The sequence below is a fragment of the Meriones unguiculatus genome, chromosome 4 (assembly GCF_030254825.1).
Source record: "Meriones unguiculatus strain TT.TT164.6M chromosome 4, Bangor_MerUng_6.1, whole genome shotgun sequence".
Classification (NCBI taxonomy): Eukaryota; Metazoa; Chordata; class Mammalia; order Rodentia; family Muridae; genus Meriones; species Meriones unguiculatus.
This window is the reverse complement of record NC_083352.1, coordinates 122,856,078-122,883,185: the sequence shown is the minus strand read 5'-3', so window position 1 is coordinate 122,883,185 and position 27,108 is coordinate 122,856,078. Positions and strand designations below refer to the sequence as shown.

General features: G+C 38.0%; 1 protein-coding gene across 8 annotated transcripts in view; it reads right to left on the bottom strand.

Moving 5' to 3' along the window:
* Rbm39 (RNA binding motif protein 39) overlaps positions 1 to 25,518 on the bottom strand; it is a 31,843-nt gene extending 6,325 nt beyond the window's left edge. The window contains exons 1-15 of one of the 8 annotated variants that reach the window (XM_060382964.1): positions 25,170 to 25,481; positions 24,458 to 24,521; positions 24,160 to 24,232; positions 22,657 to 22,706; positions 19,374 to 19,449; positions 18,102 to 18,293; positions 15,061 to 15,126; positions 14,912 to 14,965; positions 11,934 to 12,051; positions 9,416 to 9,568; positions 8,101 to 8,238; positions 7,638 to 7,703; positions 4,446 to 4,650; positions 3,869 to 3,946; positions 106 to 156 (exon numbers count right to left, since the gene is read on the bottom strand). In XM_060382964.1, the coding sequence (XP_060238947.1) occupies positions 106 to 156; positions 3,869 to 3,946; positions 4,446 to 4,650; positions 7,638 to 7,703; positions 8,101 to 8,238; positions 9,416 to 9,568; positions 11,934 to 12,051; positions 14,912 to 14,965; positions 15,061 to 15,126; positions 18,102 to 18,293; positions 19,374 to 19,449; positions 22,657 to 22,675 (1,216 nt within the window). In that variant the 5' untranslated portion in view covers positions 22,676 to 22,706; positions 24,160 to 24,232; positions 24,458 to 24,521; positions 25,170 to 25,481. Of the gene's footprint in view, positions 1 to 105; positions 157 to 3,868; positions 3,947 to 4,445; positions 4,651 to 7,637; positions 7,704 to 8,100; positions 8,239 to 9,415; positions 9,569 to 11,933; positions 12,052 to 14,911; positions 14,966 to 15,060; positions 15,127 to 18,101; positions 18,297 to 19,373; positions 19,450 to 22,652; positions 22,713 to 24,159; positions 24,233 to 24,457; positions 24,522 to 25,169 lie in introns of those variants that run through there. The other 7 variants (XM_060382963.1, XM_060382966.1, XM_021640489.2 and 4 more) reach the window with 7 other exon arrangements.
* Between the last annotated feature and the right edge of the window lie 1,590 nt (positions 25,519 to 27,108).

The window sequence follows — 27,108 nt, the reverse complement described above, 5'->3', positions numbered from 1 at the left end:
TAACTAGCTCAAAATAATGGCAAACTCTATCCAAAGCACAGATTATACCCCTGTATATTTAGTTATATTTCAAAGACAAAAAGATGAAAAATATAAGTAACTCACCTTCGGTCTGTTGGGAAAGTCGTGTTTGCAAATCTATAACAAAAGAGAATTCTACAGCTCAGTGCAGGAACAATGAAGAGCCTCAACTAACAGGGTAAATGTCAGGAAAGCATTAATAAAAGAGGACTTCAACAGCAGGGTTTAGTAAGATAAACTTAGTAAAATCTGGCAGCAAAACCTCCTTCCCCATTCCTCATTGATAAGGCTTTGGGGCCTATTGTTCCCTCTTATACAAAAAAATTACTCACTTTTCCTATTCCTAGCACATCCCTTCCCTATCATACATGCTGTTACACTGATACTACAGCTAGAAATGGGAAATGGGGAAAAGGGAGCAAACCAGTCAGAAAATATATTTAAATACCCTGATTGAGAATTCAATTCCAAGTACTTGAGTAATAAAATTTTATAATGGTAGTAAAAATTCAGTATTTCTGGTTATTTTAAAACTGTAAGACCATGTTCACTAACTGACAATTTAGCATTAAACAGAAAAACACTATTCCAATGCCTTGGAACTTATTTTTTAAGAGCTTCTTAGATTCAACCTTGTCAATGATTTCTATAAGGAGATTGACAATTTGATCAATGTTAACATTCTCACCTCCTGTGAAAATTAGTGTTTCTATACAGGAAAGCATATTAAACAAATCTTACATGTAAATAAAATTTGCAAGGGCTGGCTGGGAAATAAATTCAAGCACCTATTAGGTGTGCTCCAAGCCTTTTATCCCAACAATTATAGGGTAGAGACAGGCAGCACTCTGAATTGAGGACAGCCTGATTGATATAAGAAATTTCAGTACAGCCAGGTTTACATCATTGTGAATCCTTGTCCCAAACAAATAAAAAACAAAATCTAATATTGCTTTAAAGCTATCATAGCTAATATAACACTGAAGTTCAATTCGGGAAAGGAAAAGACAATAAAAAATATTAAGAAAATCTAAACCACTATTGAATCTCGGCATAATAAAGTACCTCACCTCAAAATAAGAAAATGCAATTAAAAGACAGAGATAATCTTCCCTCCAGTGAATATTCTATTTATATGTACACAGGGTGATTGTTCCTGGAAACAAGTCAGTGTAACAAGTGTTCATAATGCCTTCAGGGACCAGAAAAAGGCACCAGATCCCTGGAATAGCAGTTACAGATAGCTGAGAGAATGTTAGGTGGGTGCCTGAAATAGAACCTGGAATCCGCGGAAGAGTAGCTATTGCTCTTAACCCTTAATACCATCATTACAGCCCCTACACCTAAAAGTTCTAGTAATAACCAGCATGACCAATCACCCAAATCTACCTATAAACCCCAGGCTGGCTTTGAACCCATTACCCTACAAACACATACTAATGGCAAACCTAACTTTAGTGATATGGATTGATTATAGGAGTGAGAGACCTTGTCTAAACTAACACTATTATCCCTCCTTTAAAAGTAGGAAATAAATGTTTTCTCACCTCTCTCTAGTATGATGGTCAACCTGTGGGTAACTACCACGTGGGAGAGTTGAATGACCTTTCACAGGTCTCACCTAAAGCTACCCTGCAGGTATTTATAACATGATTCCTAATTTTATGATCAGCAGTCACCACAACACGGGGAACTGTATTAAAGGGTAGGAACGTTGAAAGGTTGAAAGCCACTGCTCTAGTGGAATGAATACCTACAACATGACTGAGCTTTTTTTTTTCAACATGAAAATGTGGCCTTGAAAAAAGGAAACATATTAAATACTCCTATATTTCTGGAAACAAGGACTCTCTACACATATCCCTGGCTATCATAGAGTTCACTATACAGACCAGGCTATCTCTGCCTCAAAAGAATTATTTTAACTCTAAATTTACAGCTTTTGAAGACAGGGTTTCTTTGTATGTAGCCCTGGTAGTCCTAAAACTCTCTCGTTAGACTATGCTGGACTCAAAACTCACTGAGCTCCGCCTGCCTCTGTCTCTCAAGTGCTGGGCTTAAAGGCATGAACCTATTGATCAGCCTTTTATTTTTTAAGATTTATTATGTGTACAGTGTTCTGCCTACATATACATCTGCATGCCAGAATAGGAAAACGATGGTTGTGAGCCAACATGTGGTTGCTGGGAATTGAACTCAGGACCTCTAGATGCTCTAGAATCAAGGCCAGCTCTCTTGACCTCTGAGCCATTTCTCCATCCCCAGCCTATTACTTTTTTTAAATTTATTTATTATGTATACAGTGTTCTGCCTACATACAACACCTGCACACCAGAAGAGGGTACCAAACCTTATTATAGATGGTTTTGAGCCACCATGTGGTTGCTGGTAATCCAACTCAGGACCTTTGGAAGAGGAGCCAGTGCTCTTCACCTCTGAGCCATTTCTCCAGCCCTACTTTTTAAACAATAAAAGTTTATCTTTATTTCTATTTTGTTATCAATGAGTATATGCTGTGTATATGTGTATCCCCTGGAACTAGAGTAAAAGTGAATTGAACTGCTGTCCCTTGAGCTGGCTAGAAACCGAAGGGAAACAATTAGATGCAATCACACCCAGCTGCTTAGCATCTTAACATCAGTACTCTAGAGTGTTTTTGAAATGAGGTCACTTCAATTACAGAAAGCAGGACTGTGTGACTACTGATTCACAAAAATTTTAAACCACATACTGAGATTTCAAGGTCAGGAATATGGTTTAATAAAAATCAGGGTCTTTCTTAATTTTAGATGTGTAACAATGTGAAGACAAAGGGCCGTTCCAAAATTAATTTTAAATATGTGCATAGGCATGTATTATAGGAGTGTATCTGAACCAACCTACAGTCAAACAGTAAGAATCACTTGGAATGGGACTTAAATGAAGATGCTGGGAATTGAGAGAAGGGTGAAGAGTAATCTCAAGTCTCACTCCTACATCTTAATAGCAATATAAAAATGTTTTAGCATATGCAAAACATGTGCAAAGGAACAGCTCTCTGGCACATTTGGATTATTAATAATCTAAAGTGTAACAAGGTGTTGATTTCCAAAGAGCATAGAACAGAAATTGGCATACTTGTATCAGTAAGAATTTCTGGACATCTGTGGTAAAAAACATTAATGTTTAAAAACAGGGGCTCATTTTGTAGCCCCGAATCATGGTAATGGTTCCTGATATCCGCAATGTTGGTATCACAAAGTCCTCACTATTATGTCTGGCTAAAATATCTCATTTACTGTATACTGTTCTACCCATGACATCTCAAAAATGAGACATTAGCTTAGCTGCTGGATTAATGACTATTTAGTTTCTGTTTGTGTTAGCCTTTTGTCTACATGTATGTCTATGCTTGTGTACACTGTGGCCTCAAGTGTCAGAAGAAACAGATGTGCTGGTACTGGAGTCATCAGATGTTTCTGAGCACAGAGTCGAAGAACCTATAACTGGGCAAATTTAGAGCTCTTTGTTATGTTGCTTTGTCAAGGTTCCTTACCATAGAAACAGGGGAGGGGGATCTAAATAAGCAGCTTTCTCTGTATTACTAGTAATGTAACTGTTAAAACAAAACTTAATTCTAATTATTCTGGGAACATTAACAGTAATGACTCAAACTATACTTGAGACAATGCTATAGTGTCACAGGCAATTACACACTAAGCCATACTTATTTTCAATCCTTAAGATGATAGAAGTACTTAATGAATTGAATTCTCAGTTAGTCCTTTGAAATGCAAAAAGAATTTGGCATATTTTCGAATTAGGTGAAAAAACAATGATTTCAAATTAGAAAAGATTCAATTCCTACCTGCCACAGCGCCAAATGCCAAAGAGCCACTCATTTGTAAAGCTTGCTGTGCTGCTGGTGGTATCTGCAAACCAGTTCCTGTGAAAGAATTTCTTCAAGTTATTATGTTAACACCAGAGAAACCAAACTTTGGGGAACTACACTATGTGGTCAACTCACAAATGCCAGGAAAACAATTCCACACTAAGACATTCCTAGCTCCAAAGGTGATAACCTGCACTCTTTGTTACCCTCATATTAGCACAATAAAACTTACTCCCCTCAAAGTGGTGCTCTGGCCTCCAACCCATGTTATGGGATTAGTACACCCTCAAAATAAGAGTAATTACATTTGTAAGCCAATGTAAGTAATCACAAGTCATTTCTTTTTTTATTTTTTCCTTATTAATTACACTTTATTCACTTTGTATCCCTCCAGCATACCATAAGCAGTAAGGTCAATAAAATATACAATGTACTCCTATAAATAAAAATTAACTCCCAACTAACACAATGTGTTTTCTATTTGGTACTTTTCAAGCTACGTTTCCTTTTCCCCACTCTATCCATGTTAAATCAGTAACTACTGAAAACTTACCCTCTGCAAGTCTCGCCATTAACTGCAGGCGACCAGTTGTTCCTAAGTCAATCCCCGTCCTTTCTAATTCATCGCTGTCCAAAAACGAGCTAGCACTAGAAGCATCAGTTCGTTCGGTAACATGACCAACTTTCATTGGCCTCCCGGCTAGTTCAAATCCATTAAGCTGCTCCAAAGCCTTTTTGGCACATTCTGAGTCAGAAAACTAAAAGTCAACAGGAATTTGATTAATTTGCATCTATGACTACAGTGAAAAAGTACCTCCATAAATCTTTTACCAATCAAGTATAAAAACTCTAATAAATAATGTAAATGTAAAATTAAGACTATAAATTTTGCAAATGATGATAAAAGATAGTTTACCAAAAAATGAATTATCAAAACCCAGTTTCACTATGTTACATTTCAAAATTCACTATTTAGAGCAAGCTGTCCTTGGGAATCCAACTACTTCAACATCCCAACTGCTGGGATTAAAAGTGTGACAACATGGCTGGAAACCTAGCTGAATTTATAAAAGAATCTTACGTGCCCAGATTGGAAAAGGACAGTAACCTAAAAACTTAACAGAAGCCCCCACACTAAATGTAACAAATTTCTTTTTTCTTTCCAGTCCTTTTCACAGTCCTACATTATCATCACACCACCTCTTATGAACAACATTAATCAAGCTTCCTTTTCTTTCCATATAAATGTTTCAGGGGTCTGGAGATATGGCTCAGTGGTTAAGAGTACTTGCCACAGAAGGCTAGAGATGGCTCAGAGGTTAAGAGAACTGTCTGCCCTTCCAGAGGTTGAGTTCAATTCCCAGCAATGCCCCTCGATAGTCATCAAGCCCAGGTTGCCCTTTGACTGTAAATCTTCACTATAATGTATGGAGGCTCACAACCATCTGAGATCTGATGCCCTCTTCTGTTGTGCAAGCGCACATGCAGGCAGAGCACTGTATTCATAATAATAATAATTAAAGAGAAAGAAAAAAAAAAGGAGTACTTGCTACTCTTTCAAAGGACCTGAGTTTAGTCCCTAGGATCCACCCTTAGTAATTCCAATTCCAACTGTAATTCCAATTCCAGATTATCTAATGCACTCTCCTACCTCCGGGGAAAGCTGTACATATGTGGCATACAACAATACACATACAAATAAACAAACACATAAATAAATTTATTTAAATGAAAAAAAGTGTCCAGGAATGATGGCACATCATCTTTAACTCCAGTTATCTGGGGGGTAGAAGTCTTTCCTGTCTGAGGTAAATAATTAAATCTTGTTGTAGGAGTGGGTATGGGAAGCCTTGACATCCTCTCCTCCAACTTCTGAGTGGTAAGATCAGAATATTGCTACAACTGTCTCATGAAAAAAAAAAAAAAAAAAAACACTACTAATTAGAATTTATAACCCTAACTCTTTTTGAGATGCAGAAAGATACAACTCTACCCAAGTACCCAAGTATATTGGCCTGGATTAGCAACCCCAGTAAACTCAAGAAGACCAGGAATTCAAAGCCATATAAAATACAAAATGAGCTGAAGGAGCCAGGTCTAATGGGACACATTTTTAACCCCAGTTCTCAGTAGGATAAAAATCTACCTGAGTTCAAGGCCAGCCTGGAATGTACAAGGAGTTCCAGGGCTACACAGGCACAGACAAACCCTGTCCCAAAAATAAATAAGCAAGCAAGCAAATAAATAAGTAGTTCATAGCCTGGACTAAGAATCTGTCTCAGAAGACAAAAAAACACAGGAAAATATTTTAACATGAAAAACCATATAATCTATAACAAATAAACAAAAGCCAAACCCAACATTAATGTTACTGAGTACAAAGTTAAAATGCTCCCAATTACATTCTTTTTGTTAGTCTCTCATTTGATTTTATTTCCTCTCTTCAACTATGTGATAAACTATTTTCCTTTTAACCGGTGGGTCTGTAAACAAAGGCTTATCCATCCCATTTACATGTAAAGCAGATAGATGCCACTTCTTAAAATAATTGCACCATTGACCCTCATCAGTCATCAAACCCAAGTCACCCTTTGACTGTAAATCTTCACTATAATGTATAGCTATTTTACTGAATCCTAATCCAAACTTTTAACTTTTTTATGGCTTACATGATTGTTTTCCATGTTTTTCACATATAAACATTTCCTGACCAAAATATAACATATTGTGAAATCTTATGTATGTATTCATAGATGGTCTGATGGAGCACAGCGTTAATCCTGGCACTTGGGAAGCCAAGGCAGACAGATCTTTGTATTCTAACCCAGCCTGGTCTCCATAGCAAGTTCCAAGCCAGACAAAGCAACACAGTGAATCTCTGGTGCCACAAATAAACATCTACTCCAGGTGCCTAATGCCACAAACAGGTAAGATAGATGATTTTAGCTATTCCAGGGACTTTAAACAGCGTAATGTGTGGTACCATCATAACTTATCTGAAAAACTCCAAGTATAAATTTGAATTATATCCCCAAATTACTAAGAAACAGAGACAAAAACAAAGACAAGAGTAATGAGAGCAGCAAGTGGCACATGACTAGTAAAGCTTATTGAGAAGCTGCATTTGGTGCCAAAAACAGAAAGAAGTAGTTTGTGATGGCAGATAGGTTTACAATAATCAAGCTGGCACTTCATAAACTCTCTAGTGCTTTAACTACATAACTGGGTACATGACACCTGTAATATCAAGGCAATCATGGATGTGGCTGTTAATTCTGCCAGGTATAGTAACTTAAGCTTTAATTCTCGGACCAAATGCTAATATAGTAGGATCACATGACTTGAAAAGTAAGAATTTTCATAGATCTTCATTTTAAACAGTAAGAATGTGCATAAGGAGCCTGGTAAGGCAGTGTGTGTGCCTTTAGTCCTAGCACTGAGGAGCAAATGTTAGTTTGATACCAGCCCAACCTCCATGGAGAGTTACAATAGGCAGAGTTACACTGAGAGAAAATGTCAAAAGTATTTGCATACTCCACTGGCAGTAGGATGTGATAGGGCTAGACTCTACGGACCCCACCACTCACTAGCACATACCAAAATGGACACAGCACAAAGAATTAAAATACATTTTAAAGAAATATAGCTGTCTGTAAATCAAATCACTTGAAAACACCAATTCATTCCCAACAATCCATAAGCAACACACAAGAATTGCTTGATGTAATAGATGACAATTACTTACTGTAATGAATCCATATCCCTTAGATCGACCTGTTTCACTATCCATCATTAGCTGAATACTCTCAATCTAAAATTTAAAGGCATTAAGTTAGACAAAATTACCCCTTGAGATAGTCTTAAAAAAATTAAATGTGCTTTACCCTCATCGCCCATTACAATTTTTCTTTACAAGCCAGGCATGGTAGCACAAGCCTTTAATCCAAGCACTTGATAGGCAGAGACAGATAGCTAGCTTTCTTTGACTTAAAGGCTGGCCTGGTCTGCAAAGTGTTCCAGGACATTCAGGACAGCACAGAGAAACCCTTTCTCAAAAAACTCAACCCAAACAAACAAGAATTCCCACAAATAAAATTTTGTGAAGGCCAACACTTTTTTTTTTTAAGGATTTCCCACACTGGCAAAAAAAATCCAAGCTTGCAAGTCAGAAAAAACAACAACAACAACAAAAAAAGGACTAAATTTACCCTTCCAAAAGGCTCAAAGATCCCCCGAAGCATATCTTCAGTTATGTTAAAGTGTAACGAGCCCACATAGAGCCGCATAGGTCCAGCACTTCCCTTTTGTAAATTGTTTGCCATTGCAGCAGCTCTGTTTTTTTCTGCCTATAAAGGAAAAAAAAAAAAAAAAAAACCAAATCCAACACTAATATAAACCAAAGTTCAAAACGCACAGAACAAAATAATTTACAGAATGCATTTGGTTTAGACAAAGTGAAATTGACTTATGCATAAAAAAGTTCTGTAAGGTGCTCTTTCTTTATTATGTCTCCAACATTCTGCCTGCACACCAGATTACTACACAAGGTTGTGAGCCACCATGTGGTTGCTGGGAATTGAACTCAGGACCTTCAGGATGAACAGCAAAGTGTTCCTAATCTCTGAGCCATCTCTCTAGCCCCTGTAAGATTTTCAAAGGAAGAATGGTGCTGAGAGATGTATAACATACTGGATGTCATTAAGGGCATTAAATTGCAATATTAAAGTTGAGATGTGCATGTTATGCAAACACTCTACCATTGAGCAAGAGATCCTCTGACCCTACGTTCTGCACTAAAAAGGTGATGTCAAAGGTTGCATTTTACCATTTTAATAAGGTTTAAAGTACATGGTAGTTATATAAAAAATACATACTTTATTTCATACCTCAGTGAAATAAACAATAAAGCAAAACTAAACCATAGTAACTTGCCTTGTGCTTTCGAGATAAATACAAAGGCTGTTTCCTGAGTATTTGTAAACATATTTAGTACTCATTAAAAGACATACCCAAATATAAGTTGATACTTACAAGCCATTAACTTAGTAAAAAAGGGTATAAGAGAATAACATAACCAAAACATTTACCCAAGTAAATCGTTGCTATTTTGCCTACATAAAAGCCATCTTTTTTTTTTTTTTTTTTAAATTTGTGAGGTGTTTTGCCTCTCTTGTGAGAAGAGGCCCAAAAGCAGCAGTCTCCTAAAAGCAGACTTAACTGCAGAGGCATCTCTAAATCCTAGTAACAAGACCCTACTTTGCTAAATTGTCAACCTACACTCTGCTAATTGCTATGTACACATTGGTACAAAACCACTGACTAGTACTACTCTACAAGCCTTATAAATCACACTGATTTACTTTTAACCAATAATTAATTCTCTGAACCAATTTTATAATTAGGTCTGTTAGATAATGAGTCCAGGCTGCCTCACACTGACGGCAATCTGCCTGCCTAACCCTATGTGCTGACACTGCCCTATGTGCTGCAGTATCTGGCTCAATAACTATATTAAGAAGTTACCTGTGATGCCTGTACTATAATTGGCACTCCTAAAACTCGTTGGCCAGTTAATCCGATTGCTAGAGGCACAGAACTAACATCAACAAATTCCACATAAGCAATTCCTTTGGAACGTCTTGAATTTCTATCAGAAATCATCCTCACATCTCGAACCTAAAATTAAAAAAAATATATAACAGTTACTATTCCGCAGTGAAATAGTCCAGAACAAACTACACATATAATTATTTCAACACATAAAAAACTTTTTATCAGATGTCATTCGCAATACATGTTTCTGTGGCTTAGACTTCACTGGGTAAGCTTGGCTGGCCTTAAAATCACATAAATCTGTATACCTCTGCCTCGACTATGTCAGTCAGAAATGTCAGTCAGAAATCAGGGTGATGGCACATGTCTTTAATAGAGCACGAATAAGGCAGAAGAAGGTGGATTTCAGCGTGAGGGCAGGATGTACTACACAGTGAGATTCAAAATCATTAATACTCAGGCATGGTGGCACATGCCTTCAGTGACAGCACTCAGGAGGCAAAGAACAGCCAGAGCTACACAGAGATACTTTGTCTTAAAAAAAAGAAAGAGATGGACAAAACATCAAAACCAACCACAAAAATCCCCATTAATAAAGATAGGATTTCAGCATTTAGCCCCAACCTATGTTCAACTAGGATTACATCATCCACCCAAGACTTGCTCCTAAAATAACAGATAATTTATTGGGCTGTCTTTGAGGAAAAGTATTACACTGTGTAAGTTACAGGACAACTTTAGTCAGTCTGTTCTCTATTTCACCATGGACTAGAGAGATGAAACCCAAAATTATCAGCCTTCCGTTTAAAGCAGCCTAGGACAACCATGTCTGGTTTTTGTTTTTCTGACAAGCAGCACTCCTGCCTAACTTAACTCAGGAGTATCAGGGTGGTTTTCGTTTTTGAAGACAGGGTTTCTCTGTGTAGCTGTGGCTGTACTGGAACTCAGTCTGTAAGCGGGCTGGGCTAGAAGTCAGAAACCCTCCTACTTCTGCTTCCCTGAGTAGTTCTGGGATTAAAGTTGGCACCACCATACCCGGCTCCAATTATTTTTTAATTTTTATATTTATTCTCTTTATTTTTTACCTTTTTTGTAGGTTTTTGTTGTTGTTTTTTCAAGAAAGGTTTCTCTGTGTAGTCCTGAATGTCCTAGATGCTCATCTGTAGACCATGTTAGCATCAAATTCTGCCTGCCTCTATTTCCCAAGTGCTGAGCCACCACTGCCTGCCTGTTCCCCTTTTATGAAGTGTGCAAAACTGCCTATTATGGTTATCCTTGGTTCCATTCCAAAAATATGAAGTTATTGCTAATGAGACAAGCAGGAAATATGGAAACAGGACTAGGAGGAATGCAGCTGGAACTGACCTGGAAGCCTCTTCCCTGAGGACTAGCTCTCAGTGTACTGGAAGGTGCTTAAACAAGCTGCCAATGGAGAAAAGCAATCAATAGTCCTACCCTGCAGTGTTACCTACAAAACACAATGCTCATCAACAGGAAGACTGCCCAAAAAGTGCAATGTGGCACTTTTCTATTGAGGATTAACCAACAAACAGCTGTCTAGTTGAACTCATACCTGACTGAAGAACAGAGAATAATCCCTAACTGTACTGTAACTTACTAAATCTCCATGTCTGTTGAGACCATGGACCACAGAATATAACACTGCCATTTTCCTAAACCATTCTAACTTCAAACCACATTTTAATTATCTTTATACCAACCAGCAGGGGTAGCTATCCTCCTCACCTCACATCAAAGCAGTTTTCTGCAGCACATAAGACCATTTCAGAAAGCAACCCGTGGTCAAAGTGAGAACTGCATAATTAGGTCAACACAGCCAACTGGCTGTTACATCTGCAACATACGCCTACCCAAGGAGGAGACCATAATGAAAAGGTGTCATAAGAAACTGTAGGAGCTGGATGACCTCCTGAAACTATCTTCTGTGTATCACTCAGGAAACATCAACAGCAAACCAAAGTAGGCAGAGAACATAATCAGTCTTCTCCTGATGAGGACCAGCTAGTTTTCTAAAACTATGTCATCAGCCTAGAATACACACAGCGACCACTAAATGGACACACACACATATGCAAACACTCACATTTAATAATATAATTAAAGTGAAAACAAAGTAAGGATAGTACAATGTTCTATTTATTACAATAAATACACTCACTTTTTTGAGGACATTTTGTTGTTTTTTTCCCCCAAAAGAAAAGGTTTTCTGTGCATCTCTGGCTGTCCCGGAACCTTCTTTCTAGACCAGGCTTTGCCTCAAACTAAGATCCACCTGGCTGTGGCCTGAGATTAAAGTCATCTGTTAAGACCTGCCTGACTACACAGCTCCTGTGTAGCTCTGGATATCCTTGAATTCAGAGATGGACCTTGTGTTGAAATTTAAGGTGCTGTGTCTCCATGACCAAATACATTGCCAATAACTAAAATCACGTCTACCAGCTTGCAGTCTTTAAATGTGAGCAGTTACCTTTCCTACTGTAGAGAAAAACTCTTCCAAATCCCTTGGTCGAATTCGTGCTGCCAGCTGCATGCAGAAAACTGTCCTCGCATCCCTTTCCTCAGGAGTTAGATTATCAATAGGTTCCCTAACAGGAGAAAAAACACAGAATTAACTTTGCAACTTTTTTTAAATTTGGGTACAGGGTCTAATGTAGCATACATACTTGGCCACAACCCCCACCCCATTTTTGTTTTTTTCAGAGACAAGGTTTCTCTGTGTAGCTCTGGCTATCCTGTAACTCACTCTGTACACCAGGCTGACATCAAATTCACAGCGGCCCACCTTCCTATTCCATCCCAAGGACTGGGATTAAGGTATCTGCCAACAAAGTCTGGCACAAACTCATAAAACAAGGATGTTCATGAACATTTGTTAAATATTCTTACATAAATGGCACATCTAAGGTAGGTTCCCATGTGTATACAAGTGTACTAATTTCATACAGGAGCCAATAAAGACCAGATCCTTAAAACCTAAGTTACAAATAACTCTGAGCTACCATGTAGGTGCTGGGAATTGAACCCAGGAATTGTACAATTAATGAGGATGCAGAACAACAAATTTTTATACCTTGAGGCATGTAAATTTACATATTTTCAAAATTTGTGCACTGCTTGGGATTGAAGCCAACATCTGACACGTTAGGCAAATAATTTACACTGAGGTTTGTCTCCAGCCCTAAAATAATTTTTAAAATACACTTGAGCAAAACTATAAACAGAGAGATAGTCAGTTTTTAAGGAAAAACATTAATTTTAAAAATTATTTTCATGTAGTTGTCACTTTTTTAAGTAGTTTTGCATAGATTTTATATCTATTATCAAATGACCACAAAAAAAAAAATCAAAGCCTGTCTTCTGATAGTTTTTCTGCTAGTCATACTAAATCAGTTTCAATAGCATAAAATTACTGTCCCTTAAATACTAAAGTTGCATTATCTCCATATTAAAAAGCCAGTAAGAAGCTAAATGACAGAAATAAAAATGCCAAAATCTGTGTAATGAATGTCACAAATAATCAAGAAAACAAATTTAAAACTGCAAATTATCAATGTCAGAATGAAACCCATGTTCCTCTGGTATATAAAATGAAAGAAGCAAAAAATTGCTTTATCTGTGTATTCTACTCCAGCAATCTTCTTAAGTACAAGAATTACAACTGTATTGGCATTTTTTAAATGACTAAAACTAATACACAGAGCCAACAGCCCAAGCCACCATACAGAGAAACCCTGTCTTAAAAACAAAAACATCCCAGCACTAGGGAAGCAAGGGTAGGTAGATCTCTAATTTGAGGCCACACTGGTTTATAAAGTGAGATCTCACTGCTACACAAAAAAAACCTGCCTGGAAAAAATAAAATATAATGTTTTAACTGTTAAATGAGATCAACTTTAACAAAAAATAGTTAAAAAAAAAACCATACATAAACAGATGTAACTGCAAACACTCAAGAGAAAATAGTAAATCAATACAAATTTTAGGCTTAATTTTTTTTCTTGTTTTTGACAGTTTCTGTTTAGCTAAGGTTGTCCTGGAATTTGTAGACCAGGATGGCCTTGAACTCAAATGATACTCTTGCCTCTTCCTCTATAAGGGTGGTATGGAAACACTGCCCAAAACTTTTATTATTTTAATGTTTTCTTTTGAAGACAGGATATCACCATACAGCCCTTGCAGATCTGCTGGTTAGTAGCTGTCACCAGCGTGGAGGTGAACCTTGTAAGTACTAGGATTAAAGGTTTAAGTTACTGTACTTCAGAAAAACTATTTTCTCTATTATCATTACATTTTATAAATCTTAGTAATATCAGCCTAAACAGCTAGAAAGATAGGTTAGCAATTATGGACATGTACTGCTTTTCCATCGAACCCAATTTCAGGTAACAGTGCCATGTTGTGTGGCTCATACCAGCTACAACTCTAGTTCCAAGGCCTTGGTTTTCATACATCTTGCCTCTTTTTCATACATCTTGCCTCCTTAAGACACTGGAACTCACATGAATACATAATCTTAAAATAGTAAAATTGAAGGCTGGAGATGGCTCTCTGCTCTAACCAAGGGCCCGGGTTTAACTCCCAGCACGCACATAGCAGCTCACAGCTGTGTAACTCCAGTCCCAAGTGGTTTGACACCCTTACACCACCACTGCTCATAAAAATAAAAACTAAGTAAAAATTTTTTTACAGTAAAATCTGTGCTGGGCCTTGGAGCACACACCTTTCATCCCAGCATTCAGAAGGCAGAGGTAGGAGATCTCTTTGAGATCTAAGACAGCCAAAGCCATGAGCATGGTTGCACACACCTTCATCCCAGCACTAGAGTGGCACAGGCAGGTGGAGTTGAAGGTCTGGTGTACATAAAATGTTCCAAGTGAGCTACAGCTACAAAGGGATAGCCTGCCTTAAAAAACAAATTAATCAATGAAAATAAATTTAAAATATTCCCCTTGAAGTGAGCCAAGTTAGTGATGCATGCTACCATATGACAAAATGTGCTTTGAAGAAAAATGATAAATTATATAGTCTTGAAACTTACTGAGGAAGGAATTCAAGAAATCTTCAAGAACAGAAATAAACATTCAATTCATTAAGACTAATAAGTTAAAATGCACTTTCTCGTGCAACAATGCCAAACAGTAAAACTTGTGATTGTTGTCTAATTTTACCACAAGAGATTTAAATGTTATTACTAATTCCATATAAAATGATGCCTAAAGCGAAGCTAATGATGCTACCAAAATTCTGCTCATGTAACACAAAAGATGTATCTGTACTTTCAGATTAAGAATAGAACTATTGAAAGTTCATAAGCCTTGTTTTAAATACTCAACAGAAAGTGAAATAATGTGATCATTATCATTAGATAAATTGAGGAAGTAGGTTTTTGTTTGCAGAACTTCACAGAACAAATTTAAAGGGGGAGAAAAAAAGACCAACAGCTACCTCACAGGGCTCTTGTCTTTCCTGAATGGACTTTTGCTTCGGGAACGTCTTCTGCTGCAAGGTTAAAGTTTCACAAGTTACCCAAACAGGTTCTATCACATTAGTTCCTCAAAATACAATTTAAACAATTCAGAAGTATGTTTAAAAACCTTAATTTGATGCTATGAGGCAACCCAATCTTTCCTCGGATGGCACTGTTAAATTTTGGTCCGGAGCTAAAAAGAAAACACAAAATTACACTAGTTACAGGGTTAGGGTCTTGCTAAGATCAAGATCATGGGCTCTCCAGCAAGTCTAACATTGTTTAGAGAAAACAAAATAACTTAGAAAAATCCTAACTTTATCTCAGACCTGTAGCCCTTGTATTTTTCTATCCTGGACCAGGTTAGAGGTGCCAAGAACAAAATTACAGCCTCAAATTTTTTTCGATTCTAAAAAATCCATCACATCTTTTAATTTAGCATTTCAATCATAATGATGAACATATGAACAAGTCTTTAAAAACACAAAGGGTAAAAACAAAGGCCTCTGCCCTCTCACCCCAGCATCAGCTTACTATAAAGTACTTTCTTGACAGAAAAAATGTACTTACATTACATAAATATTTGCTGTTCTTTTTGACACAATATCTTATGACAAGTCTCAGTGAACTCATTATGTAGCAAAGAATGACTCCTGTTCCTGCTCCCTCCAACTCAGGTGTGACAGAATTTCAGTGTTGAATTACAAGCCTGCAGCCACCTTAGTCATCTCTTTTTAGCCATCTTTTCTTCTCCCTAACCCCTTACAGACAGAGAATAGCCCTACCCTTCCTGGAACTCACTATAAAGTAGGCTGGCCTCAAAGATTTCAGTGTACTGCAATTAAAGGCATGTAGCACCACACCCACTGGACTCTTTTATTTTTTCTTTTTAACACAGGTGCTCACAATGTAGTCTTAGCTAGCATGGAACTCCAAAAAGTCCTGTCTCTGTAGTGCTAGAATTAAATGTGTGCCATTATGCCCAACTCCCACACAGTAAGCACATTTAATGTACTATGTACTATTTGTTATGGAACAGAATATATAAAAGATGTAAAACTAATTCACTCAGCAAAAAAGGGGGAATTTTATGATTCAAAACAATTTTCACTACTGGAATAGACCTGTTCCCCATTGCCCAATACTAATATTGCAATAATAAAGAGGGTTTGTATAATAACTCCCTCATAATACAATTTTTGTACCTCTTAAAAGGTAAAACTGACTTACAAGATTCATAAGATATGTCCCTTAGTGTTCAATCATACTCAATTAAGGGTCATATTATAGACCCTTAATTAGGCTCAGTAAAATGAAGAAATGAAAGGTGCTTTTCTCAACATTTGTAATAAGTATTTTAAAAATACTGTATCAACTTATAACGAAGCAGTTAAGTAAAATTCTTCTGTCCTTTCTAATTCAATTTTGAAACTCCTTTTGTTGTTGATGTTGAGATAGGGTACATATGCCTGACTTGGCATACAATTCACTTTGTAGATCAAATGAGCAGTGATCCTCCTCTGCCTCAATAACCCCCAATAGTAACAGAATTACTGGACGGATTAATACTCATGTAAATATATATAATTTAACAACCTACTTTCTTTCTCCTCTGTTAAGAATACAAAACAGTATTTGAGAGAGGGTGTAACTTCATATCCCTGGAAACACACCAACAAAAACCAGGTTGGCCTTGCATTCACAAATATTTGCCTCTACTGGTCCTCATTAGGTTTCTCCCTTATAACAACAGCCCAGTTATAACCTCCACAAAGTTTAATTTAAACCCAACACAATTTAAACATACTAGGAGAGGCAGACAAAAATAGTAAATCCATTCTCAACAAATAGTATTTTTAAAGATAGATGTCCCTTATTTAGTTCACCCTTGTGAGACAATTAACAATCTTAAAAGAATGTACATCTTGAGAAAATGAACAAAAAATTTATAATATATAATTCAGAATTAAGTAAGAGCATTGTGGTTCCATTATCAGCATGCAAAGTCTGTAATATAAGCAACCAGAAGGAACCTAGAAACACGAGGGCATCCACACTCAAGGAAAACTATATTCATAAATAAAAAAATCCCAAATCCAAACTCAAATACCTTCAGTTAATACCAGTACCTCACAAACTGTACTGAGTATTTTGTTGACAGTCACTATTCAATATTTAGTTTATATGCAAGTTTATTCCTTAACAAATGCTTAGACGATGATAAAGATGACTATAAACATCAATTCTTTACTACTTAAATTTTAAAAAGTAAATGAACCACTACCTATGTAGCACCCCAAGTTCAGTTCCCAGCATCCACACATATGAAGGGCACAAAAGCCTCCTGTAACTCCAACTGGGTGGGGGAAAGGCCCATGCTTTTGCTTACACTAAAACCTGCACCCACTACAACTGGCACCACCTAAGCATAAGTATGCTTAAATGTGGTTTACAAAGGTACACTTAGTGAAGAATTAAGGGCTTTGTTAATAAGAATCAAGGAAGGATTGTGCTTGTTTCATTTCTTTTCAAAGCTGTTAATACAGGCTATTAAAATAAAAAAAAAATTTTTTAATCTTTCAAGACAGGCTTTCTGTGTAAGCCTTAGCTGTCCTTAAACTCAGGAGAAGCAACTGCCTCTGCCTCCTGAGTGCTGGGACTAAAGGTGTGAGCCATCATAATCCCAGACAGGTGAATTTTTTTGAACAACTACAATGAACTAATTCTAAGCATGCCTAAATAATACATGGAAATTCTTATAACTTAAACTACAAAGCACTGTTATTTTACTTTAAAACCTTAAATACAAGAGTATTGTGCATAACAACTGAGCACACAACTTGATAAAGATTTCAGCTAGCAAGAGACAAGACTTTATTAACTGATTTATCAACCTGTACTTTACACTTCATACACTTTAGGCTTTCTCTATTATAAACTCAAGTGCTTTGTTTTAATTTAAACTAGAATGCAATTTCTAGCTGGTCAGAGAAAAACCTGCTAAGTCTAGTAGATCCTAAAGTTAATTTATCAGTCCACACACTGTTAAATCTGTTTAAAATAACACATTTTAAATCTGTTATTGAAAAACAAAATCTCAATTCATTTTCCTGCAGATAAACTGGTATCTAAACATGTGTAACAAAAATCCTGATGACAGTTACATACTAGGGACTTCTGTAGCGGCCTCGGAATCTTCTATCTCGACTCCGTGAGCGGCTTCGTCTCCTCTCTTTGCTTCTACTCCGTTTCCGTTCCCGGCTTTTGCTCTTTTTTCTTTCTCTATCTCTACTTCGTTTCCGTTCCTTACTTTTGCTTCTCTTTCGCTCATGACTACGACTTCTGCTTTTGCTTTTTTTTCTCCTGAGGAAGGAAAAAGAAATGTACTATTACCATGCTGGATTAAATACCAACCAATATATACTTCCTTTTATGGTCAAATATTTATCCTTTTGTAAATGTATTTCTACCACTGTACAATGGTACAAAATTATACTTTAGGAAAAACAATTCCTAGGTATGGTACTTAACATCCAATCTTTTGCTTCATATTAACTGAAGATAGTCAAAAGACTTGACAGACAGGATTAAGAGGAAAAATTTGCAATGATCTTCTGAGGCAGCTACAGCTTGAAACAGGACTTGCCGGTAAGTAGAAAACCAAGCATGAACTTTAAAAAAAAATGTAACTGGCATTCACACAACAGACCAATTAGCATTACTATAATCTACAGCTAGAGCAATGAAAGTTACATTATGTTCACATTCAGAAAAAAAATAGTTAATTGTCACATAAAAATTTTCCATTAACAATTTAGTTCAAATTAATTTTCATACATTGTATATCACATGTAAGAATATTCTGTTCTTCAAAACAACATATACATAGCATGTGGTTTTCTTAGGCAAAATTACAAGAAATAATAAAGGAAACTAAGAATGCAGTAAAATTCACTTTGACAACCTGAGATTTTACTGTGACCATTTACAAGCATTCAACTTAAAACTGTAATGAAATTAAAAATGCCCGTTGAAAGCTAGTTTATACAAGCTTGTGGGAAGTAATTAATACAACCTGACCTTCCTTTCATAGTAAAAAAAGCCAGTTATCTTTCCATTCATTTCTGTGTTCCTCACGGTATTTCACCCACTGGTTTAATGATTAAACCTTGAAATCTGTACCTGTCATCACCCAAATTAGAGGTGCCTTCAGATATTTCAACATAAAGTGAAAGACATTTTAAAATAAATTTATTCCACCAAAATGTGGAATAAGTGGTTTGAAGTCTGAACATTTTGACAACTCTACATCATCAGGAAAATGAATGAGCTATTTAATCTGTATCAAAGCAAAGTTAGCACAAGAACAACTGAGATGTGCCTCAGAGAACCTGTAAACAGGTCATCTTAGAGTGCATTGAAAATAGAAAATGAAGACACCCACCTTCTGGAATCTTGAAACCCACACTCCAATCACAAGGAGATGTAGAGCTTTCCAAGGAGGCAGAAACTTTGTCTAAAATTTCAAGATAATCCACCTGACTGTCAGAAATATGCTAGGTAGCACATGACAGAAAATTAGGCTACACTCATATAGAAGTCAAAGCAACTCCAATGCTCAGGAAGGACAACAATTAACATTCCAACCTCAATGTTTCAAACCCTGACACTATTTCTTAGGGCTAATGAAGTCTGAGATTGGGGGGAAAAAGAATTGAGATGGCTAAAACCCTAACTCCTAGCTATATTAATTCAAATTAGGGGACAAGATAAAAATTAATTGTTCCCCAGGAAAAAAAAAAAAGTTATGTTCCTGCTCTTCTCAACGATGGCCCATAGCAGAACTAATCCTATATACCTCTCACAGGTACTGATCTTATTCTGCCAAATTAGTTTAAAAACAAACAAACAAAAACTGGGTTCATTTTAACTTAATTTCTTGCTAGACTTTTCATAAGCAAATCCCCACCCACATCTGAAGGCAACCCAAGATAGGTAAATAGACAACATGCTAAAATATCTGAAAATACAACCGTCCAGTCTAAAGATTGTTGTAGAAACCACGATAATTTTCCAGAACAAATTCCAGTGTTAGAGAACATTTTCAACTAGAGAAATGGTTATAAATTCCATCCTAATAGTCAAATCCTGTTACAACTTAAATGGGACTTTCCCAAGTCTTTAGTGGCAGTGGAATTTTGTACTGAACATCATTGAAGTAATGGTCCACTGGGCCTTTGGACTTTTTGGTTATATGGCCTCTGCTGTAAAGGTGTTTTGCTATAACTGGATTTGACCTCTTCCATGTAAGAAGATCTAAATTTTAAATGCAAAGTATTCTGGAAAATAAGAAAAAAAATAGAAAAGTCATTTATTCCAAGATTTGATAATCCAAACCACAGTAGCCAATATATTTTAACTGTATCCTTTTCTAAATGACTCTTTAAAGACTAACAAAATGAAGTTGGATTTGAGACTGCAAATCTGGTTACAGTAACAAATACTTCCATGAGGGTACTTAAGAGCTTATTGGAGGCCTTGACAAACTCAGAGTTGTAACTCTTCAGAAAACAGGCTAATAGGTTGATTCCTTTACTACCAGGATATAATACACTATGTTGCAACCAAGTTAGTTTTTTAAACAAAAGCATTTATATGCTTAGCTAACTTTGTCAGAGTGCAGTTTCTTATTTTTATTACCTTATCAGCAATAGTTATTTCCAACATTCAATGACTTTGAATTCAAATTTTAGCATGAACCACACAAAATAAATAACATCTACCTCAGATTAGCAAATTATCTTAAAACAAGAGCAACTATTTGTTTTATGTTTCATCTACCCGAGTTTTGTGCTACACTATGTTCAGTTACTTTTAATGGCATTTTCCTTCAAATCACCGGATAAAAACTTTGTGACTATATTAGGCAATCACCTAATATAAATCAGCTGTAACTAAAGAAATATTTTGAAAGTCTTCCCATAAAACACTGTATGTTAAAATTACCCAACCGACTATAGGAGATAGTAGCTTTATTTAACGCACACTATCTCTCATGGAACACATAATGCTCAAATTCCTCATAAGAGCTTGGTGATCTTAAGTTTAAATACAGTTAAAAGAGTACAACCTGAAGATGATAGTGGGAAGTGGCATTAGAGAATAGTACATTTGCATTCAAGCTTATCCTCTTTTCCCACTTAAGAAAAAAAATCTTTTTACTAAGTCACTAGTAACAGCAACATTTTACTAAGTCACTGTGACATCTAAAGTAATTTTTGTAAACTGTAGATACCTATAGGCTTTCAGTACAAAATTATAAAACTGAAATTATAGGAAACTGTTACTTTGACAAAGGTTAAAAATGCATCCTATGATCGTGGTCAAAGGATTTCCTGTACCCACTTTTGACTACTAAAAAACTATTAGTGATTCCCACCTAAACTTGTGTAAAAAATTTTCCTGCAAATTAAATGTTTCTTCCCTCTTACCATCATTTTTTATTTTACACGTTCTCACTACAAAATATAGAACTGAATTCATGATCATCATGCCTCAACCTTTTGTTTTGTTTGATACAAGGTTTCCTTTGCTATCCTGAAATTCACTCTGTAGACCAGGCTGACCTGGCATTTACAGAGATCCACCTCGCTCTGCCTCCCAAGTGCTGGGATTAAAGGCATAAGCCACCATCACTGAACTTCTGTCACAGCTTATAAGTGAGAGAATTATAAACCTGAACAGCCAACCCACATATTTAAAATTACTTCATTACTACCACCTTAACATTATAAAACCTTGGCATATAAAACCTAAGTAACCTACAACAACTTTTTCGATCTATTTCATGATTATATCAAGCTACCTAACTAACAAAGGTGTTATGAAGATGACTGAAGTAGTTATTATGAGGCACTCTGAGCTCTTAGGAGGAAAAGGGCCAAAAAGAGTCAAAAAAGTGGCTAATTGTCAGTTTACATTCTGTATTATGGGGCCATGATACAACAAAATATTTTTAACGCTCATTATATGTGAAGAATCACTAATCTGGGAGCTGAATGGTAATTTGACAGTATCAGATACCCTGTAAACTGGGTCCTGTTTAAAGTGTTACTATACCTTTTTGTACACTATTTTGTACTATGTCTGTAGCATGAAGTTCTTATTTCAGGGTTATTCATCTAACTCAAATATATTACATATTCTTAATGGTCTCCTTAGATACACTGGAGATAAAAAGGCCCAAGAAAATAAAGAAAAAAAATCTCACTAAAAATTACTAAGTATGCTCTTTCATTACTACCAAAAAGGCCTTTAAGCAGCAGCAAGGAACAGAAATAACTCATAGCTGATTCCTCTAAAGAATGAAGATAAACAGTACTTGCCATGGCAAGTATTTTTTTCCTAATGTATTGTCTTCTAACTAATAGTCTCATCACATCTCCAAAAATTAAACCAAAGTTTCCAAATTTACAACATTATAGAACTCAAGAGAATCGTGGAAGATTTGGAGGGCAGCGTCCAGAAGGTCTCTGAAACCATATCCTTAAGTCTGCACCAGAAAGGCCACAGCTTTATATCCTGAAGGACTTTCTCATCCCAAAGAGTTGTGACAAGTTTCTTAAGAAGTGAAGAAAAACCATATTTTGATGCTCTCGCCACAAGAACAGATTTCTACAAGAAGTTTAGCACCCACCCTCCCAGGTTCCTTGCTCAGACTTACTTTTTGCTACGTTCTTCATGGCCGTTAGCACTGCTCAACTTGTTCTCATCCTAAGCAAGGTTGATAGAAGAACATCATGAGGACGAAGTGGTAATATTTCAAGTTGTCAAAGGGTAAAGGGAATAGGAATAAGAAAATACAAGACAATTTTAAAACTAATTACTTATTTAGTTTTACATGGAAGGCTATAAAAAAATTTAGATGGTATACGTTTAACCACTTTGTTGCTAATAATTAAGTCATGAAGAAACAAAAATTAAAATATTTCCACATTAACATGTTATATTTTACTTTCTTACATTGTTTAGATATTAAAGAAGTTATCCGGAATTACAATGTTGAAGTGGTTAAATATTTCTATGAAACATGAAGTCATTGAGTTTTATTCCATGAGCTATTGTCCCTTTTGTCGGTACCATGGCTCTATTTCTGCCTAAGCCCCAAGTGGCCATGCTAGCAGCCAGCCACTATCCATTTCCTGTGACCGATGCCATTCCTGAGATCTTCGCCCATTTCCGTTGGAGGGTTGGGACTGTAAGAGCTTGATGCCACCTCTGTCACACATCTCGCCCTGAAGCAAACAGGGATTCACACTGCTTTAGTAATGTTGACTCCCAAGAACCCAAGAAAAGTTAATTAATAATCCACCAGTCCAGCCTAAACATTTCCTACTTCCATACCTGTTTACATGGAATTACATCCACGTTAAACTTAGACAAGAAACATTAAAACAGAAAGTATGTCTTCAAGAGTCTAGTATTACAAAATTACACTATTTAAAGCTATCAGAATTCATCCAAAAGGCACCACATGGTCGTGCTACACTCCAAGACAAATGTATTATTTTAAAGGGTTTAAGCGCAATGTTTATTTCAAAGTTTGAGCACATCAGCTACAGTAGTATATCTGCTAAATTACAAGGCCTAAGGTTTGTGACACCAGTGATAATGCATGCATACTGCTATTTTCACCGCCAACTGGTGAAAGAATGAAGAGTGTTTACTGTGATACTGAAATGGGTCAGATTGTATTACTAGCCAAAATAATTCCTTTGTAGTTTTTAGTGTGAAATACTATGGCAGGGCCTAATTAAATACAAAATACTATGGAGAACAGTAAAACAGTCTTCAAGTGACTCTAAGCTGTGATACTGCCTCTTGCCTTTTTTTGTTTTGTTTTGTTTTGCTAGTTTCTATTCAGGGATCCAAGAATTTTAGTAATTATTAACTGAAAAGCAGATCAACACCTGCCTGTTTTAAGGTTTACTATCACCAGTCTTTTATCTATTTATATAAAAATAAAATTTAAATCTCACCCATTCCTTTAAAGACTTGTAAGATTTACTTGCCAGAGACTGGTTATGATTTATTATTCTTGGACCCCTGCTATTTTCCCAAACCACTACATTCACCTTTTTGCTATACCAAACTGGAGCTGGTAATTCTTAGTTGAGTCATTTTACCTAGGGGACCACGGTACAGCGATAAGTCACTCAATTACTACCTTATGATTGACAGTTCACACTGGAATCAAAGGTGAATTCATGGGAGTAGAGGTGAGATATCGTTAGGCAAGTCTACAAAGAGAGATAGATGGGCATTTATTCATCACGCTGAAGTGAAACTACTGCACAATATTATTACATCAATAGCATATATTTACTTTTCTAAGTTACACGTAATGCATCTCTGATAAGATAATCAAGAGGGCTCCGGGAAGGTTAGTTTACAATTCAGCAGTAGTTTCGTGAATAATGCTAAATTAAGAAGTATATTAAAGCTCACTGGCATGTTTTTCTCACCTTCTTGTAAGGGGCCTCAAGCATTGCTTCAATATCAATATCGTCTGCCATTTTCTCTACACGCCTACGGAAGAAGACAGTGCTGTAAGTAAACAACTTCCACTTCGAGTAAAAAAAATAATAATTTCCTCCCCCTACAAAACTTAAACGTTGAGAAAAGCCCTTAGAAAGCCCTACAACGACTGTAACTGCGCGATGCACCTCACACAGGCTTCACCAAATCTCAAAAGGCTTCTTTCGTCAAACACACGAGCAGAAAAACAAAAACAACAAAAAAAAAAAACAAAAAACCCCAACCTCGGCTCGCGAAAAGCCGCCGCGGAGCCGCTGAAAACGCAGCTGAGGCTCCGAGGCAGGGCGCTTCCTTCCGCACAAAACCCGCGCTGCCATCTTGGCGGCAGAGGGGAACTCCCTCTGCTGGGAGGGCTTGTGTACCCAGGCAGCCGTCGGCAGGCGCCATGTTGGGAGGTCGCGACCAGCCCGGCCTCGGAAGGGCAGAGCCGCCCGCGGCCCCCGCGGAGGGCCGTGCGGCCGCCGGCGTCGCCCCCTCGGTGCCCTTGGCGCAAACGAAGGGCACGGCCGCGAAGACGAGGCCGCCGTGGCCGCGAGGCGCCCTCCCCCGCCGCGGGCCGATAAAAGCCCCCCGGAGCCTCGGCACCTCGCCCACCCGGGCTCGGAAGGGCCGCCCACAGCAGTCCGCCACGGCCCGTACCTGTGCCGGCTTTCGCGCGCCTGTGCTCGACTCGGGAGTTCGGCTGCCGCCGCCGCCGCCGCTGCTGTGGCTACTGTTAAACCCCTAGGCCCAGGCCGCGGTACTGCCCAACCCGAATATCGGGCCCCGAGGGCGTCTAGGCCCAAGCGAATCTAAAAGACACAATGGGATTAAAGGAGCCCGCGCCGGAGAGCAGGGCAGCGGCTTCGGCAGCTCAGGATCCACCCCTGCGACAGCGTCGGCTAGCTCCCCGAAATGGCGGCCGCTGCTCCTCCGTACTCACATTCACCAACACACATACACACACAAACACTCGGGGTCTCCCGGAGCCTCCGCACGGGCTCTCGCGAGAAACTGCCCGATGTTCCAGACCGGGGAAGAGCGAAGTATCGCGAGATCTCGGTGAGGCACTGGCGGCCGTGGCCCAATCTCATGCAATGATTGCGCCACAGTCGATCCCATCCCCCTCTCCTTCCCCCGGTTCCGAAAGGCTTCTCGGACTCGCCTATTAGCGACGCGTCGAAATCTCGCGAGGCCGCGTGGTCTCCAAGGCGAAGACAGTTGGTGCGCTGGCTGTCAATCTTTGGAAGAATGCCTTGCTGAGTGGATCTCTGCTGTCATCCCCGCCGGCGGCGTCTCCTCGCTGAGCGTGAAGGTTTCCCCTTCGCTCATAGCCGACCGCCCACGACACCCGCCCTCCCACCCAGATGGCTGTCAAGGTCGCCATAAGGCAACCTATTATAGTACATATGGCTGTAGGGTAAGACATTCGGTTCCAGGCTCACGATGGTGAAGACACATGCAGACGAGAATGAGCTGTACACAGGGGAATGGGATGGAATAAAAAGTGCCATTTCCTTGTCATTTCGTGTCACCGGTTAGATGCGGCCCGGACGGTGAAGCTTCGAAACCCCCTTGAAAAGTGGAGAACTGAATTTAGTCGGGTCATTTATCGGGGTTGTTAGTTACTTTAAAAGTACCCCCGTGTTTTGGCTATCTACGTGGAAATTTACCGTGTGTTTATTTTCGTTGGGTTTTTTTTGTTTGCGTTTTGTGGATGGGGGGGGCTGGTTAGTACTGTGGCAGAGCAGCTGAGCTATCGTTGGAAGATCTTTATTCCTTTCATATAAAATGTTTTTGAAATAAAATTAAATATCAAACCAGTCTTGAAACCTATCAACGGCTCAATGATTGAGGGTACAAAAGATTTGAAATATGACACCTTAGCTGGTTTAGGTGCTCCAACACTGTGTGACCTTGGGCAAGTAAATTAAGCCCTCAGCATATATTCCATTTATTCCTCTTAAGGGGGAAATATTATAATTAATTGCAAGGATAAGCTTGACACTGACCAAGACTGCAGATGTTCACTGATGTCCCGGTGAACTTTCCATGAAATGAATGAAGGCTCATTGGGAGTAGGATGAAGATAAGCAATATGGTGATTGAAATGCTGGGAAATATTGCTTGACTAGCACTCCTGGTAGAGCATGTTTATGATTCCAGCACTCAGAAAACACAGGCAGGGGGATCTCTGTGAGCCTAGTCTGTATGGGGAGTTCCAGGCCAGCCAGAACTACATAGTGAGACCCTACCTCAGAAAATAAATAAATCATAAAAAAATTAAGAGGACATATAACCATTATGAGGATTCTCTCTTGGCTGTGATAGACTGCCTGAGATCCCTAATAATTTCTGGATGAAAGATTACGCTTCCTAGCTTCTGTTGTTTCTGCCCCCTGAGGGGCCACACCCCATCTTCTGCCTCTATAGGCATTTTGACTGGAGGTTGAGAAGTGACAGAGATGACCCCTAACCCTGAATAAACATTTGTCTTGCCTAAGGTCCAACCAAGCCCATCTCTCTGTCTTCTACCTCTCTACAGCTGCCCTTAAGTAACAATTCTGTCCTTGGCTGGCAAGTCAAGGACAACCTGTGC